Here is a 17,750-nt window from a genome sequence, read left to right as displayed (position 1 = left end):
AATACGCAATGATAAACTTGCAAATATATAATGAGATGATTCCAGAGATTGGTATATGTTGCTTAGGAAAATTAGAACAAGCTAATTGCATGGTGACTAACAAAGAGGGATGATTAACATATAGTATTAAAGAGGTTCCACTGGAGAAGGTGACATTTGAGCCCAGACAAGAATGTTAAAAAGGTGAGTCAGGCTGTGACACCAGGGCAAAGTGTTCCAGACAGAACAGCCATGCATACATAAGTCTGAAGGCAAGAATGTGTTGAGCACATCCTAGGGACAGAAAAAGGCCAGTGTGCCTAAATGTGATGTATATAGAGGAGGTGGTGGGACATGAAGCTCAAAGAGGGGCAGGACTGAGTCCATCTTTGGTCTTGCAAACTCGTAAGAGGGAACTGGATTTTAATTGGATGATCAGCCATTAAATGGTTTTAAGTAGGGAAGGGATATTTCTGGATATATCATTTTTTATTTTCAGTTTCAGGAATTACTAGGCTGCACTCTTGAGAATTGGTTAACAGAAGGTAGGAGTTAAGAGGAAAAACAGGTAGTGGCTGGACTTCCATGGTGGATAAATAGATGGTGAGGGATGGTAGGATTCCAGAAGTATTTTAAATTTAGACCTAAAAGGACTACTGGTGGGTGATGTGTAAAAGATACACAAGCAAGACTCCTACATTGTAACCACCTAGATGGATGATTGGTTTCGCTATTAAATGAGATGTGGAATTGTATCCCCATCCCCACACGGGATTCTGTTTTGCCTGTATAATGGAGGGGTAATATTTTATTTTATTTTTTAAAAGATTTTATTTATTCATTTGATAGACAGAGATCACAAGTAGGCAGAGAGGCAGGCACAGAGAGGGGAAGGGAAGCAGGCTCCCCACCGAGCAGAGAGCACGATGCGGGACTCGATCCCAGGATGCCAGGATCATGACCTGAGCTGAAGGCAGAGGCTTTAACCCACTGATCCACCCAGGTGCCCCGGGGTAATATTTTAAAAAGCTTAAAATGCGTTCACACTTTGCTCTGCCATGGAAAGCAAAAACCAGAAAAAAACAAAAACCCAAACACACCAACTTTGCCCTCTTCAGTTCTGGTCATTCATTTCCCAGAATAGAGACGGAAGTTTTTAACAGAAGGAATTCAACACCCAATATTCAATATGAGTTTTTACTTTGCCCTAAGATCACAATGTGCCTCCAAATGTAGACCTTTCCTAATTATGCTTTGTGTAGGAGATATATAGATACATTTTTCTACAGACTACCACAGATCCTTTCTTTGTGAAAAAGATATTTCATTCTTTGGGAATAGTAACTTCCTGTAATCTTAAACCGTACTTAAATAAATATAAACTGTCTAAAAAAATGGAGTTCCAGAAAGTCACTATAACATTTACCTCTGGCAACAGTTATACATAGGCTATAAGGTGTGGATTTCTTAAACCAAATATGGCAAGCTAGGCTTTCCTCTGGAGATAGGATATCTTCTGTTCTTTTGATTTTCTGATAGCTAGCAAGTCCAAGGCTTGGGAAGACTGGCTGTAAATAAAAGTGAAAAACTACTTTTTTTCTCTCTGCATTTCAGAATAGTGAGTTAATCTTGGGTTGCTTTTTAGCCAAATAATGGCTACACTGCCTTTTTGAAGTAGGAGCATGGAGCCTAACAGAGAGATCAGAGTTGTGGATATAACTGTAAAAGTCACCCATGTGTCTTCCGATAACCCCCCTGCGGAAATGGCATACAGAGAAACGACAGGGAGGTCTGGCAGTTTGACCTGAGGCCCTCCTATCCTTACATCTGAGCCCAAAGTGGAAAAGTTTCCAGAAGAAGAAGGGAAGGAGCAACTGGCCAGGAGAGAGCCAGAAGAGCTCAGTGTTACGGAAGCCCAGAGAAGAGTGGCTGTTGTAAACGTTCCTGTGATTTTGAATTTTATGAAAACAGAATATTGATCATCAGATTTGGCAACTGCTAGTAGAGATTTATGACATATACTAATAAAACTTTGGAAAGTTTGAAAGCAAGCTAACTAAAACTATCTCTGCTAGACTTTTCTGCTTCAGTGACAATCAGACTCCATGAGGATGTTGCCTTAGAGTCACACTTTTCCAGCTTCCGTCACGTCGCCTTCATTCCACTCTGACTGGCCTTTGATCACTGTCATTCCATCGAATCGTTCCTAGCAGTCACCTCCATGTTGATGAATTCCTCTAGATTTCCTTTTTTCTTACAGATTCTCTGCAAATAGATTGTCTCAAGATTTTTTTAGCAATTCCCTTTTTTGATTATAGCAGAAAGTACTCCCAAACTACCCATATTGCTGAAATCTGATATGTGATTACAATCTTGGCTGGAACCAGACGTGGAAGGAAAAATAGGCATTGACATATTTTTGGAAGTAAAAAACATTGTATTTTAAGAAAAACTGGGACTCTATCACCCTCTTCTTTTGTAACCAAGCCCCATTAGCAAGAACATTAGAATGTTGATTCCCAGCAGTGTCTGTACGGATGAGATCTCTGTGAGCCAACTTCTCTTTTCCAAAGTGAGCTAAATATTGTTCAGAGATTTCTAGGTAGTTGGCAGAGGAACAAGCACTGAGGCAGAACTATGTCCAAAAATGAGAGGGCTAAAGATATGCTTTTTGGGCCCATGAATTTTTTTTTTATTATGTTATGTTAGTCACCATACAGTATGTCATTAGTTTTTGATGTAGTGTTCCAAGATTCATTGTTTACGTATAACACCCAGTGCTCTATAGAATCCATGCCCTCCTTAATATCCATCACCAGGTCAACCCATCCCCCCCCAAAACCCTCAGTTTGTTTCTCTGATTCCACAGTCTCTCCTGGTTCACCTCTGACCCACCCCCAACTTCATTTTCCCCTTCCTTCTCCTAATGTCCTCCATGCCATTCCTTATGCTCCACAAGTAAGTGAAACCATATGATAATTGGCTTTCTCTGCTTGACTTACTTCACTCAGCATTATCTCCTCCAGTCCCAGCTGTATTTATGTAAAAGCTGGGTATTCATCCTTTCTGGTTACCAAGTAATCTATTGCATAAATTGACCACATCTTCTTTATCCATTCATCTGTTGAAGGACATCTTGGCTCTTTCCACAGTTTGACTGTTGTGGACATTGCTGCTATGAGCACTGGGGCCCATGTGTTTTGCTTGGGACCAAGATTACCTGGGTTTTGACCTAAACCTGAATAAATAAAGCTCTTTTAACTTTGTTAGCTATAAACTTTGCTTTCAAAGATGATTGTGAGTGGTGTTTATGAAAAGCAAATTAGTATTCTATAAGTTCTCATGGACATTTAAAGTGAAAATCGGCTAAAGGAAAAAGCCTGAACCATTTGATGAGGAATCGTGGAAAGTGGAAAGATTATAGGTCAGGAAATGAATAGAATAAGTTTCTTACTCTAGTGCTGACCTCATTTTAATGTATTAGTTTGGGCAGGTCATTTAACCTTTCTGACCATGTTTCTTTATCTATAAAATGAGGGAATTAAACCTGGTTGTCTCTGAGGTTCCTTTCAGCCTTGATGTTTTATGAGACCATAGTTGAATAGTCAAAATCAGTAGGTAGAATCCAGGAAGTGTCTTCTGTATGTAAGTTTGGTGCATCTGAATGATTGTCTGTCAGAGATGAGACTTTCATTGTTCTAGGCCCTCAGGACAGGCCAAGGGATGGAGCGGAAGAAGCTTCTGGCCAAATCAGTAAACACATATGTTCTTAACATTTAACAATTTTCTCCCAATTAGGATATTTCCCAAATTTCCCAAAGAAGCCAAAGGTTAATAATTAAAGGAAGTTGGAGCACAGACCATTAGAAATAAATACTGTCTTTCTGAGTGGCAAGGTCTGCTGTATAATTGGGAACACATCTAAGAAAACATTTGAGGGAGACCTCTATTTCAGCAAACAACAGTTAACAGAAGATTCCTCTCAAGGGAAGCAGTGGAATCCCACACATCTGAGATTCCTAAAAATGGACCCAAAATAGCAGTAAAAGTGATGCCATGGGGAATAATCTTGCACTGGCAAGCAGATAGACTCAATAAGCAAAAAGAAATTTCTCATTGCTGTTTGCCACGTTTCTAAGAGGAAAATAGCAATTAGGAGAGAATATGGCTGAGAACACAGTCTCTGATTTGAACAAGCTTACAGGCTTGAGTGAAAATAAAGTTGTCTCAGAAACACAATTTTAAAAAATAGTTTTTAATTTTGGGAAAAAAAATGTGCAAACTTATCATAAAGTTGCAAAGATAGTACAATGAATTTCCAGATACCCTCAACAGACTTGGCACATTTGCTTGTTTGTTGTCCCCCCACCACCTTGTCTGTGTATGTGTGTGTGTGTGTGTGTGTGTATGTGTGTATGTGTATGTGTGTGTGTATCTATTTACCTATATATGTGCATTTATATAGGTATATGCACATATTGTTGTTATTGTTATTACCGTCACTATTGCTGACCTACTTGAAGTTGCAGATACGATGACCCTTTAGCCCTAAATCCTTTCTAAGAAGTTTTTCTTTTATATAATCATGATACCTTTATCAAATTCAGGATTTTAACCTCAGTACAGTGTTATTATCTAATATATTGTCCATATTCCAATTTCCCAATAATTGTCCCAATAATATTCTTTATAGTCACTTTTGTTGTAAGAATCCATCTGATTGGAATCGTGGAAAGTGGAAAGATTATAGGTCAGGAAATGAATAGAATAAGTAGAATAAGTAGAATAGAATAAGTTTGTCTTTAGTTGTTTAGGCTTTGTTGATTAAGACACTATTTTTTTTCAATTTTATAAAATCATCCTTATTTTTGGTGGGAGGTGGGGTGCCTGAGTGGCTCAGTGAGTTAAGTGTCTGCCTTCAGCTCAGGTCATGATCCCAGGGTCCTGGGATTAAGCCCCATATCCCGCTCCCTGCTCAGCAGGGAGCCTGCTTCTCCCACTCCCTCTGTGGCTCCCACTGCTTGTGTTCGTTCTCTCTCCCTCTCTGTGTCAAATAAATAAAATCTTTAAAAAAAATTGTTTTTAAATCTTCCTTATTTTGGGTTTTCCTACTATTTCTTCATGATTGGATTGAGGCTTTGCCTTCTGGAAGTAGTAGAACTTAAGTACATCATATCAGGAGGCACAGGATGTCAGTTTGCCCCAATCTTAGCAACATTGCCCTTGATCCCTTAGAAAGGTAACATCTGCCAGGGTTCTATGCTGTAGCATTAACATGTGTGGGTCTGTCTTAAGTAGCATCTTTCAGGACACCTGGGTGGTTCAGTTGGTTAAGTATCTGCTTTTGGTTCAGGTCACAATCTCGGGGTCCTGAGATTGAGTCCCGCTTTAGGCTCCCTGCTCCATGGGGAGTCTGCTTCTCTCTCTCCCTTTGCCACTCCCTCCCCTCCATGTCCACCACTCCATGTTCACTCTTTCTCTCGTAAATAAATGAAATCTTAAAAAAAAAAAAAAAGTAACATCTTTTATGTATATGTTCTATTCCTTATCAACTTTGATGCAATGGTTTTAGCATCTAGGGATGATTCTTGCCTGAATCAAGTACTATTATGAAACTTATTGCAAATGGCTCTTTCTAACTCTATCATTTCTTTTATATTTATTAGTTGGCATCCTTTTGTAAAGCATAGCTTTCTGTTCTCCCTTTTTGTTTGGTACCAGTAAGGGCTAATGGATTCTTTTTCCCCACAATGAGTTATAAGCTATTACCATCATTGTTCATTGTGATTCTTACATTGTTTCAGATTTGGCAGTGGGCAGTCTTTCCTTTTAAAATTCTCTTTCACTCATTTGTCGTGATCCTACCATTTTTTATGGACACTTATCAGCAGCAGAGTCTTGGGAAGCCTGCTATGAACTTTAAAAAAAAAAAAAAAAAGTGAAAATCATATAACATAAAATTAACCATTTTAAAGCAACCTGTGCACAATTCAGCTGCATTTAGTATACTCCTGATGTTGTGTGCCCACCACTTATATCCAATTCCAACCTGTTTTTACCACTCCCCTAAAAAACCCTGTACCCCTTAAGTAGTCGCTCCTTGTTCTCTCTTCTCTTTAGCTCTTGGCAACTGCCAATCTGATTTCTGACTCTGTGGATTTATCTAGTCCAGATATTTCATATAAATGAAATCATATAACGTGTGACCTTTTATGTCTGGGTTTTTTCACTTAGCATATTATTTTTTTAACATATTGTTTTATAGGCTCATCTACATTGTAGCGTATATCAGTGCTTCATTCCTTTTTATAGCTGAACGATATTCCATTGAATGGGTGTAGTGCATTATAGGGTCAGTCACTTACAGACGTTTGGGTTGTTTCCACCACTTGGCTATTATAAATAGTGCTGCTGTGAGCATTTATGACAAACATTTGCTCGAGTGCCTGTTTTCAGTCTTAGGGGTATACACCTAGGAATGGAATTGCTGGGTTACAGGGTAATTCTATGTTGAACTTTTGGAGGAGCCATCAAACTGTTTTCTACAGTGGCTGTGGCAGTATACATCCTACCCACTGTATGTCAGGGTTGTAATTTCTCTGCATCCTTGCCAACACTTGTTATTTTCCTTTTCTTAAAAAAAAATCTTCTAGTGGGTATAAAGTGATATCTTGTGATTTTGATTTGCATTTCTTTAATACCTAAGCATCTTTTTATGTGCTTATTAGTCATTTGTATATATTCTTTGGAAAAAAAAAATCTATTTAAGTCTTTTGCCTATTTTTGAAGTGGTTTGTTTTTCTCTTATTAAGTTATGGCAGTTCTTTGTATATATTATAAACTTGTAGTGATATATATCATATAGTTAAAAACAAAAATGTACAACAGGGACACCTGGGTGGCTCAGTGGGTTAAGCCGCTGCCTTCAGCTCAGGTCATGATCTCAGAGTCCTGGGATCGAGCCCCGCATCCAGCTCTCTGCTCAGAAGGGAGCCTGCTTCCTCCTCTCTCTCTCTCTCTGCCTGCCTCTCTGCCTACTTGTGATCTCTCTCTGTCAAATAAATAAATAAAATCTTAAAAAAAAAAAAGTACAATAGATGAAAACTAAAAAGTGCAATTTTTTTGATTTTTCTTCTTTGTTTGTTTTTTTAATTTATTTACTTGACACACAGAGAGAGATCACAAGTAGGCAGAGAGAGGGGGGAAGCAGGCTCCCTGCTGAGCAGAGAGCCCGATGCCGGGGACTTGATTCCAGGACCCTGAGACCATGACCTGGGCTGAAGGCAGAGGCTTAACCCGCTGAGCCACCCAGGCACCCTGTGCAAATATTTTTTTTTTTTTTTTTTTTTTTAGTAATCATAATAGATATTTATTTAAAGCAATACATTTGCAGCTCAGATAGTTCTAAATTGTACATTTCAGCTTTATTCAACTTCTTAAAAATACTTGAGGGCAGATGCAATGACAGTTTTCAACTCCATGATTACTTCTTTGCCCATTCTTCTCTCTCTTTCCTTTCCCGAATAACTTCTTTCAGATACGGTTCAAGGTAGAATTTATCCTCGTATTTTGTCCATTGCTCTTTAGGCAAGATCTGATGCCTCATGGTCAGGTCCAGTGCCCTCTTAATGCGAAACATCCTGTCATTATAAAGGTTCTCAGGTAGCCTTCTTATGGCTTCTTTCACATCATCATTCTCATGTATTGTATCATCTCGCATTAACCCCAGTTTATTGAACCCTGCAGCATTGTAGTACCATTTTCGAATACCCTCCAGCCACTGGCTTGATGCTGCAACGGCAGGCCTGCTCGCCATTTTGACCCGAGACTCACCCTGTGCAAATATTTTTAAAGTCATTTTTTTCTTATCTGAAATATAAGTCCAGTGACTTAAATTAGTAAGTGTCAAGAAAAATATCAAATACATAATCCTTGTTAATTACTTAGCTGAAATTTGAATATATATTTTTATAAATGATTAAGAAACATGTGCTTGCCTATCTTTAAGTGTCTAGGGTTCAGTGAAAATATTATATAATAAATCTGCTGCCCAAGGCACTTTCAGTATGGCCATGATTGCGCCGCAGAGACGTTTGGGGGTGTTCCCGTGAATCACTAGTTCAAACTTAACAGGGAAAATCACTTTACACTCAATTAGTATTTCCTTGTTGAGTCTCAATTTGGCAGACTTGGAAAGTCTGGTTTGAAAAAACAACCTACCCTGGTTAAGTTTTTGTTTTTTACCAATTTTTATTTTCTTAATTAAAAAAAGTTCTCCAGTCACTAGTTTCTTTCTAGACAAATAACATTTTTACTTTGCCAAAAAAAAAAAAAAAATTAAGAAAAAACAAGCTTTCACATATAATTACTTTCCTATACCGTTTTTCGTAAGCAGATGCCTAATCGCCCTTTGCCATGACAGGAAGCGGCCACTTTGGTGGAATGTTTTGCAGCGTGTTGGTTTGCTGACATTTTCAGATGCAAAGATCTCCTTTTGAGGTAGAGACTGCAACCTTTTACAGTTTTGCGGCACTTTTTTTTTTTTTTTTCCAGTAGAATTTATAGCTTTCTTTTCAGTATTCAAAGCTTCTCTGGACGTTACACATTGGCAGGTGTTCCTCTCACTATGGTTTTACATCTGGTCCTCGATTTCTGACAGAAATGTGAACTACTTTTGCTAAAACTGTTTTCCTTTCAACCTATAAATCTATGTTGCATGTTTCTGGATAATATTTGTCACCTCTGTTCTGTTATATATGGACAACTTTGAGAAGGGCAAGGGTGGCCGATATCGTGACTACGAAACCTGATGGAAGGTCATACTAGAGACTGGACTGTGATGTCTCGTGAGGTATTTGCAAATCGTAAAAGAAATTTTGGGGGATGTTGTCCTTTCTTTGTCCCTGGAAACTGATTCGGTATCACATTCTGGGCAGATCTTAAAAGAGCCTGGATATCAATTCTTTGATATTGGTGCAGCTTTTTTCTACCTTAGCTGTCTCCCCAGGAAGGAGACTAGTGGTCCAGATGGCGCATGTCCCCCGGGCCTCTGTGCACTAAGTGATAATTTGGTGGGGATCAGTGAGAAGTAGAGCCAAGAGTGCCAGGAGAATCACTGCTTTGTATATCTATATGCTGGGAATCCAAGTGCTAGTTACTATTGGTCAGTATAATCAAAGGGCTTGTTATAATTATTAATCTCCAAATAGCAATTAAGACACATTTAAAATCTTTCCTACCTAGAAACATAGAATCTTCTAATTTTAAGAGAATCCAGCTATTATATCTACTATCACTTTCCAATTTTAAAGATGTAAAAACTCGAGTCCAGTGCTCTTTATGGTCTATTGTTATAGATCGGTTCATTATTATTCCTTGTTATACAAAATGTGTGAGTTCAAAGGATTTCTAACACTCACCTTGCAAATAAACAGCATTTCCACTGCAGCTTGCCCATGGCCGACATTTCTAATTGATCAAAGTGTTTTTTCTTACTGAGCTCCAAGCCTCCTCCTCCTGACTCCCTTGCATGCCCAGCAGTCATTACTAGTAAAAAGGAGTTGGTACAAGGGAAGGAATCCATTTGCCTTACCACATCTAGGCCAGTCCCTTCAATTTAAGGGTGAGGAGATTAAAGAAAAACAATAGTGAAGTTGTGTGCTTAGGTTGCAAAAGGAATCATTTGCTAAGCAGACCTCTTGACTCTTGGTATAGCATCGGGTCTACTTTGCCGGAGCATCCACACACCCAGCCTTCCCGCATAGCTGAGTACCAGGCTGAGGGCTAAGGAAAAAACAACTCTCTCAAGGAATTCCTTTTTTATTGCCATTGGCAGAGAGATAGCTGGCTTCACCCTCTGATTAGCCCATTAATCCAGTGAACAAAAGAACAAAGGGATTTGAGTTAGACTTCAGAGATGTCTTTCCTAAAATTAGAATGACCTCATGATTTGTTCTCGGAAGTTTAAAGTTCGGAAAATAGACAATCTATATTAAATTTTAGTTGGATATTAAGGGGAATCTTTTAATTGCTTTTGATAGCACTAAGAGGCTTTTCTTTCTAATGCCTGAAGTTGACACACATGCTATTATAAATAAAAAACAATAATAACTTGGAAAGATCATAATTGATTGGTCGATGTGCTTCCTCAAAAACATTTTTTGTTTGACCTAAAAATCTTCGCTACCTTTTAGATCTCATACTTTGTGCTTTCTGCCATTTTATCCCCAGGAGTTGGAAAGCAGTACTATTTTACACAATATGCCTAAAATGACAAATTTAAGCTGCATATTGATTACACGAAAATCTGAAGATAATCAGCATTTTTCCTTGGTTATTTTTGCATATTAAATTATATTAACTTGAAAATGTGGGAAATTGTTTCATAGAGAATACGTTTTTCTCTGCCCAAGTTTATTGTGAAATGTTCCTTTTCTACAATGAAAAATGCTGCCCATCAGTCATGAAAAAATTTTTTTAAGTAGGGTCCACACCAGGCCTGGAGCCCAAGTGTGGGACTTGCACTCACCCCCTGAGATCCAGACCTGATCCGAGATCTAGAGTCAGGTGCTCAACTGACTGTGTCACCCAGGTGCCCCAGTGGCAAAATTAATAGTAATACATGAAGTAAATTTAGCTACTCGTCTTCTCACACATTTCCCTTCCCTTATTCTATATTGTCTGTGGTCTCTATATAATGAATATGTACATGAATGTAGGTAAGTATGTATGTACAGATACATAGACTCTGTTTTCCATGATTAAATGAACCTTGATAATGTTTACGTGATTTTATTTATTTTTATTTTATATATTTATTGCTGCACACTTCAGATGTCTGGGTGGTGCACTGGTTTAATTCAGGGATTACTAAGCCCTCAATTATTCTTTAAAGGATTTTGTGTCTTTCACACTGCTCCTCACTTCCCCGGTCCCTTGCTGAAATATTTCTATCTGTTACACACTGTAACCATGCATTTTTCTGGTTTTCTGCCTATTTCTTTTGCTTTTCTTTCTTTATTTCCTTTGTCAAATTTCCTTCTGTTTATAATGAAAAGAGCACATGTTCTGCTATTAGATAAACCTCGGTTTAAATCTCACTTTTACCCTACTTGATGTGACTTTAAACAAGTTATTTTTACCATTTTGAGCCTCTGTTTTCTTGTGTGGAAAAAAAATATAGTGCTTTCCTTTGTCTGTAAAGCTCCCCAAAGGGGGAGAAAAATGCCCACTCAGTTTAGAAAAAATTCAGAAGAATTTATTTACAGAAGGACCGATTGTAAAAGGGGGAGGGGGAGGTTCCTAGGGGAATAACTGGGGAGAATAGTGCCGGAATCCAAAGCCAGCATTGTCAGAGCGGCTGTCACCCTTCCTCACTTCCACACCTTCCATTTCCAACCAAAGGGAGAAGGGGAAGGGAACGTAAACCAGACTCTAGGGGAAAAAAATTGTGTACGAATCACGTAGACCATTTTGCCTTAAAAGGAGTGGTGACCTTCTACCAAAGAGGGACTGAGCCAATCTGAATCCCATTGGGAGAGGAACACATGAATAAATGCCAGTTTTTCTCTCTACCTTCTCTTTACCCTTCATCCCTTCATCTGGGCTTCCCATTGACTGCACTCAACCTTAAGCCAAAGATTGAGCCCATTTATATAATCCATACATGTCAACTTCCCAAGTCAGATATCATAGTGTGTGCAAGAGTTTAAGCCAGTCACAAAGTTGGAGGGAATAGTTGCCAAGACTGCCTCACTTCTAATACCTCTTGCATTCTGGGAGGAGATTCTCAAAACCAGCCTACAGGTTTGATAATTTTCCTGAAGGACTCACATGACTTAATGAAAGCTATTGCCCTCATGATTATGGTTTATTATAGATAAAGGCTGCAGATTAAAATCAGCCAATGAAGAAAGCACATAAGGCAGAGTCTGGGAAAGTACCAAATGCAAAGCTTCTATTATCCTATTCTTGTGGAGTCAGGACATGTTATTTTCCTGGTACTGGTGCATGATCATATGTTTGTATTATTGCCAACCAGGAAAGCTCACCTAAACTTTGACATTCAGAGTTCGCATTGGGACTCTATTACCTAGGCAGGACTGATTGATTGATTTTCTGTGTGGTTGATCTCAGTCTGGAGGTTGACTGAGACGATGTGACCCTAAGACGCCAATCCTAAATCACATTGTTGCTTTTTATGGAGTGGCCAGCCTCTACCCCACATCATATAGATAGACTATCTAGAATGAGGCCTGGATCTGAAGGGGCAAAAGTCAGCAATAGACCCATTGCCTTTAAGCATTACTTGAAAGAGTAAGGAAAGAACCCATGCCAGGTACCTCCTGTGTTACCTGAACATGGTCCCTGTGTATTTAGAATATTGTCTTTCTGTATGTGTGTGTGTGTGTATGTGTGCGTGTTTATTTATTTTTTTAAAATGAACATATAATGTATTATTAGCCCCAGGAGTACAGGTCTGTGAATCACCAGGTTTACACACTTTATAGCACTCACCATAGCACATACCCTCCCCAATGTCCATAACCCAACCACCTTCTCCCTATCCCCCTCCTCCGGCAACCCTCGGTTTGTTTTGTGAGATTAAGAGTCTCTTATGGTTTGTTTCCCTCCTGATCTCATCTTGTTTCATTTATTCTTTTACTACCCCCCAAACCCCCCATGTTGCTTCTCGAATTCCTCATATCAGGGAGATCATATGGTAGTTGTCTTTCTCCAGTTGACTTATTTCGCTAAGCATAGTACCCTCTAGTTCCATCCACATGGCAAGATTTCATTTCTTTTGATGACTGCATAGTATTCCATTGTATATATATACCACTTCTACTTTATCCATTCATTTGTTGATGGAAATCTAGGTTCTCTCCATAGTTTGACTATTGTGGACATTGCTGCTATAAACATTTGGGTGCATGTGCCCTTTCAGATCACTAAATTTGTATCTTTAGGGTATATACCCAGTAGTGCAGGGTATATACCCTGTAGGTCACAGGGTACCTCTATTTTCAACTTTTTGAGGAACCCCCATGCTGCTTTCCAGAGTGGGTGCACCAGCTTGCATTCCCACCAACAGTGTAGGAAGGTTCCCCTTTCTCTCCATCCTTGCCAACATCTATCATTTCCTCTTTTGTTAATTTTGGCCATTCTGACTGGTGTGAGGTGGGATTTCTTTGTGGTTTCAATTTGTATTTCCCTGATGCCAAGTGATGTGGAGCACTTTTTCATGTGTCTGTTGGCCATCTGGGTGTCTTCTTTGCAGAAATGTCTGTTCATGTCTTCTGCCCATTTCTTGATTGGATTATTTGTTCTTTGGGTATTAGGTTTGATAAGTTCTTTATAGATTTTGGATACTAGCCCTTTATCTGAAATGTCATTTGCCAATATATTCTCCCATTCTGTCAGTTGTCTTTTGGTTTTGTTAACTGTTTCCTTTGCTGCGAAAAAGCTTTTGATCTTGATGAAGTCACAATAGTTCATTTTTGCCCTTGCTTCCGTTGCCTTTGGCGATGTTCCTAGGAAGAAGTTGCTGTGGCTGAGGTCGAAGAGGTTGCTGCCTGTGTTCTCCTCAAGGATCGTGATGGATTCCTTTCTCACATTGAGGTCCTTCATCCCTTTTGAGTCTATTTTCATGTATAGTGTAAGGAAATGGTCCGGTTTCATTTTTCTGCATGTGGCTGTCCAATTTTCCCAACACCATTTGTTGAAGAGACTGTCTTTATTCCAGTGGACATTCTTTTCTGCTTTGTCAAAGATTAGTTGACCATAGAGTTGAGGGTCTATTTCTGGGCTCTCTATTCTGTTCCATTGATCTATGTGTCTGTTTTTGTGCCAGTACCATACTGTCTTGATGATGACAGCTTTGTAATAGAGCTTGAAGTCTGGAATTGTGATGCCACCAACTTTGGCTTTCTTTTTCAATATTCCTCTGGCTTTTTGAGGACTTTTCTGGTTCTGTACAAATTTTAGGATTATTTGTTTCATTTCTTTGGGGAAAAAAAAAAGGATGGGGTTTTGATAGGGATTGTATTAAATGTGTAGATTGCTTTAGGTAGCACAGACATTTTCACAGTATTTGTTCTTTCAATCCATGAGCATGGAACCTTTTTCCATTTCTTTGTGTCTTCCTCAGTTTCTTTCATGAGTACATTGTAGTTTTCTGAGTATAGATTCTTTGCCTGTTTGGTTAGGTTTTTTCCTAGGTATCTTATGGTTTTGGATGAAACTGTAAATGGGATTGACTCTTTAATTTCTCTTTCTTCGGTCTTGTTGGTGTAAAGCAATGCTACTGACTTCTGATGGCTTTGACGATATTGAGGTATGTACCCTCTATCCCTACACTTTGAAGGATTTTGATCAGGAAAGGATGCTGTACTTTGTCAAATGCTTTTTCAGCATCTATTGAGAGTATCATATGGTTTTTGTTCTTTCTTTTATAAATGTATTGTATCACATTGATTGAATTGCAGATGTTGATCCAACCTTGCAGCCCAGGAATAAATCCCACTTGGTCGTGGTGAATAATCCTTTTAATGTACTGTTGGATCCTATTGGCTAGTATTTTGGTGAGAATTTTCGCATCTGTGTTCATCAAGGATATTGGTCTGTAATTCTCTTTTTTGATGGGATCCTTGTCTGGTTTGGGGATCAAGGTAATAAAAACTCATAAAATGAGTTTGGAAGTTTTCCTTCCATTTCTATTTTTTGGAACAGTTTCAGGAGAATAGGAATTAATTCTTCTTTAAATGTTTGGTAGAATTCCCCTGGGAAGCCATCTGGCCCAGGCCTCTTGTTTGTTGGCAGATTTTTGATGACTGCTTCAATCTCCTTACTGGTTATGGGTCTGTTCAGGTTTTCTATTTCTTCCTTGTTCAGTTGTGGTAGTTTATATGTCTTTAGGAATGCATCCATCTCTTCCAGATTGTCAAATTCGCTGGTGTATAGTTGCTCACGATATGTTATTATAATAGTTTGTATTTCTTTGGTGTTGGTTGTGATCTCTCCTCTTTCATTCATGATTTTATTTATTTGTGTCCTTTCTCTTTTCTTTTTGATATGTCTGGCCAGGGGTTTATCAATCTTACTAATTCTTTCAAAGAACCAGCTCCTAGTTTCATTGATTTGTTCTATTGTTTTGTTTTTTGGGTTTTTTTTTTTTTTTGTTTGTTTGTTTCTATTTCATTGATTTCTGCTCTGGTCTTTATTGTTTCTCTTCTTCTGCTAGGTTTAGGCTTTCTTTGTTGCCTCCAGCTCCTTTAATTGTAGGGTCAAGTTGTGTACTTGAGACCTTTCTTGATTCTTGAGAAAGGCTTGTACCGCTATATATTTTCCTCTCAGGACTCCCTTTGCTGTATCCCACAGATTTTGAACTGTTGTGTTTACATTATCATTAGTTTCCATGAGTTTTTTCAATTCTTCTTTAATTTCCTGGGTTGACCCATTCATTCTTTAGAAGGTTGCTCTTTAGTTTCCAGGTATTTGGACTCTTTCCAAATTTCCTCTTGTGATTGAGTTCTAGCTTCAAAGCATTGTGGTTTGAAAATATTCAGGGAATTATCCCAATCTTTTGATGCTGGTTGAGACCTGATTTATGATCCAGGATGTGATCTATTCTGGAGAATGTTCCATGTGCACTAGAGAAGAATGGGTATTTCTATTGCTTTGGGATGGAATGTTCTGAATATATCTGTGATGTCCATCTGGTCCAGTGTGTCATTTAAGGCCTTATTTCCTTGTTGATCTTTTGCTTGGATGATCTTCCATTTCAGTGAGGGGAGTGTTAATGTCCCCCACTATCATTGTATTATTGTCGATGTGTTTCTTTGATTTTGTTATTAATTGGTTTATATAGTTGTCTGCTCCCATGTTAGGGGCATAGATATTTAAAATTGTTAGATCTTGTTGGACAGACCCTTTGAGTATGATACAGTGTCCTTCCTCATCTCTTACTATAGTCTTTAGCTTAAAATCTAATTGGTCTGATATAAGGATTGCCACCCCAGCTTTCTTCTGATGTTCATTAGCATGGTAAATTGTTTTCCACCCCCTCACTTTAAATCTGGAGGTGTCTTTGGGTCTCAAATGAGTTTCTTGTAGACAGCATATTGATGGGTTTTGTTTTTTTATACATTCTGATACCCTGTATCTTTTGATTGGGGCATTGAGCCCATTTACATTCAGGGTAACTACTGAGAGATATAAATTTAGTGACACTGTATTGCCTGTAAGGTGACTGTTACTGTATATTGTCTCTGTTCCATTCTGATCTACTACTTTTACGTTCTCTCTTTGCTTAGAGGACCCCTTTCAATATTTCCTGTAGAGCTGGTTTGGTGTTTACAAATTCTGTTAGTTTTTGTTTGTTCTGGAAGCTTTTTATCTCTCCTTCTATTTTCAATGATAGTCTAGCTGGATATAGTATTCTTGGCTGCATGTTTTTCTTGTTTAGTGCTCTGAATATATCATGCCAGTTCTTTCTGGCCTACCAGGTCTCCGTGGATAAGTCTGTTGCCAATCTAATATTTTTACTATTGTATGTTACAGACTTCTTGTCCCAGGCTGCTTTCAGGATTTTCTCTTTGTCGCTAATACTAGTAAATTTTACTATTAGATGACAGGGTATGGACCTATTCTTATTGATTTTGACAGGGGGTTCTCTGTGCATCCTGGATTTTGATGCTTGTTCCCTTTGCCATATTAGGGAGATTCTCTCCAATAATTCTCTCCAATATATCTTCTGCTACCCTCTCTCTTTCTTCTTCTTTTGGAATCCCAGTTATTCTAATCTTGTTTTGTCTTATGGTATCATTATCTCTCGAATTCTCCCCTCATGGTCCAGTAGTTTTTTGTTTCTCTCTCTTTTTTTTTTTTAAGATTTTATTTATTTATTTGATAGACAGAGATCACAAGTAGGCAGAGAAGCAGGCAGAGAGACAAAGGAGGAAACAGGCTCCCTGCTGAGCAGAGAGCCAAATGCGGGGCTCGATCCCAGGACCCTGGGATCATGACCTGAGCCGAAGGCAGAGGCTTTAACCCACTGAGTCACCCAGGTGCCCTGTTTGTTTCTCTTTTGCTCAGCTTCTTTATTCTCTGTCATTTGGTCTTCTATATCACTAATTCTCTCTTATGCCTCATTTATCCAAACAGTAAGAGCCACCATTTTTTATTGCACCTCACTAATAGCTTTTTTTTATTTCAACTGGGTTTGATTTTAGTTCTTTTTTTCTCCAGAAAGGGCTTTTATCTCTCCAGATGGGTTTCTGTAATATCTTCCATGCCTTTTTTGAGCCTGGCTAGCACCTTGAGTTCATTCTGAACTCTAGATCTGACATATTACCAATGTCCATATTGATTAGGCCCCTGGCCTTTGGTACTGCCTCTTGTTCTTTTTTTTATGTTGAGTTTTTCTGTCTTGTCATTTTATCCAGATAAGAATATATGAACGAGTGAATAAAATACTAAAAGAGTGGCAAAGACCCCAGTAAAATGTGCTTTAACCAAATCAGTGGAGACCCCAAATTGTGGGGAGAAGAAGGGGGGTAAAAAGAAGTTCAGAAAAAAAAAAATTAAAAGAGAAAAAAGGATAAAGAAAAAGTATAAAAAAGAAAAAATATATATATTAGACTGGTGACTAGAACAGGGTCACCCACTTAATTTTGGAAGTATTTTGTTCTCTTAGAAGAAACTGCCACCCCAAATTTTAAAGAGTAAAAAACATCTGTAAGGATAAACACAATGAAGGGATGGAATATGAG

The 17,750-nt window shown here is 38.4% G+C and overlaps 2 protein-coding genes across 4 annotated transcripts in view; one reads left to right on the top strand and one right to left on the bottom strand.

Annotated features, from left to right (window-relative positions):
- The window catches only part of IMMP2L (inner mitochondrial membrane peptidase subunit 2), an 867,031-nt gene that overhangs the window by 458,452 nt on the left and 390,829 nt on the right, over positions 1-17,750 (top strand). The gene's annotated exons all lie outside the window — the stretch shown is intronic.
- LOC131829633 (cytochrome b-c1 complex subunit 7-like) lies at positions 7,379-7,811 on the bottom strand. Its single transcript, XM_059171594.1, has one exon. It carries the CDS (start codon positions 7,793-7,795, stop codon positions 7,463-7,465), a length of 333 nt encoding a protein of 110 aa, XP_059027577.1. The 5' UTR covers positions 7,796-7,811; the 3' UTR covers positions 7,379-7,462.

Source organism: Mustela lutreola, chromosome 4 (assembly GCF_030435805.1).
Source record: "Mustela lutreola isolate mMusLut2 chromosome 4, mMusLut2.pri, whole genome shotgun sequence".
NCBI classification, from domain to species: Eukaryota; Metazoa; Chordata; class Mammalia; order Carnivora; family Mustelidae; genus Mustela; species Mustela lutreola.
This window is presented reverse-complemented; position numbering and strand designations above follow the sequence as displayed.

Bases quoted from the DNA above. Each gene is read 5' to 3' on its own strand.
- LOC131829633 (XM_059171594.1), bottom strand. From the start codon at position 7,795: ATGGCGAGCAGGCCTGCCGTTGCAGCATCAAGCCAGTGGCTGGAGGGT.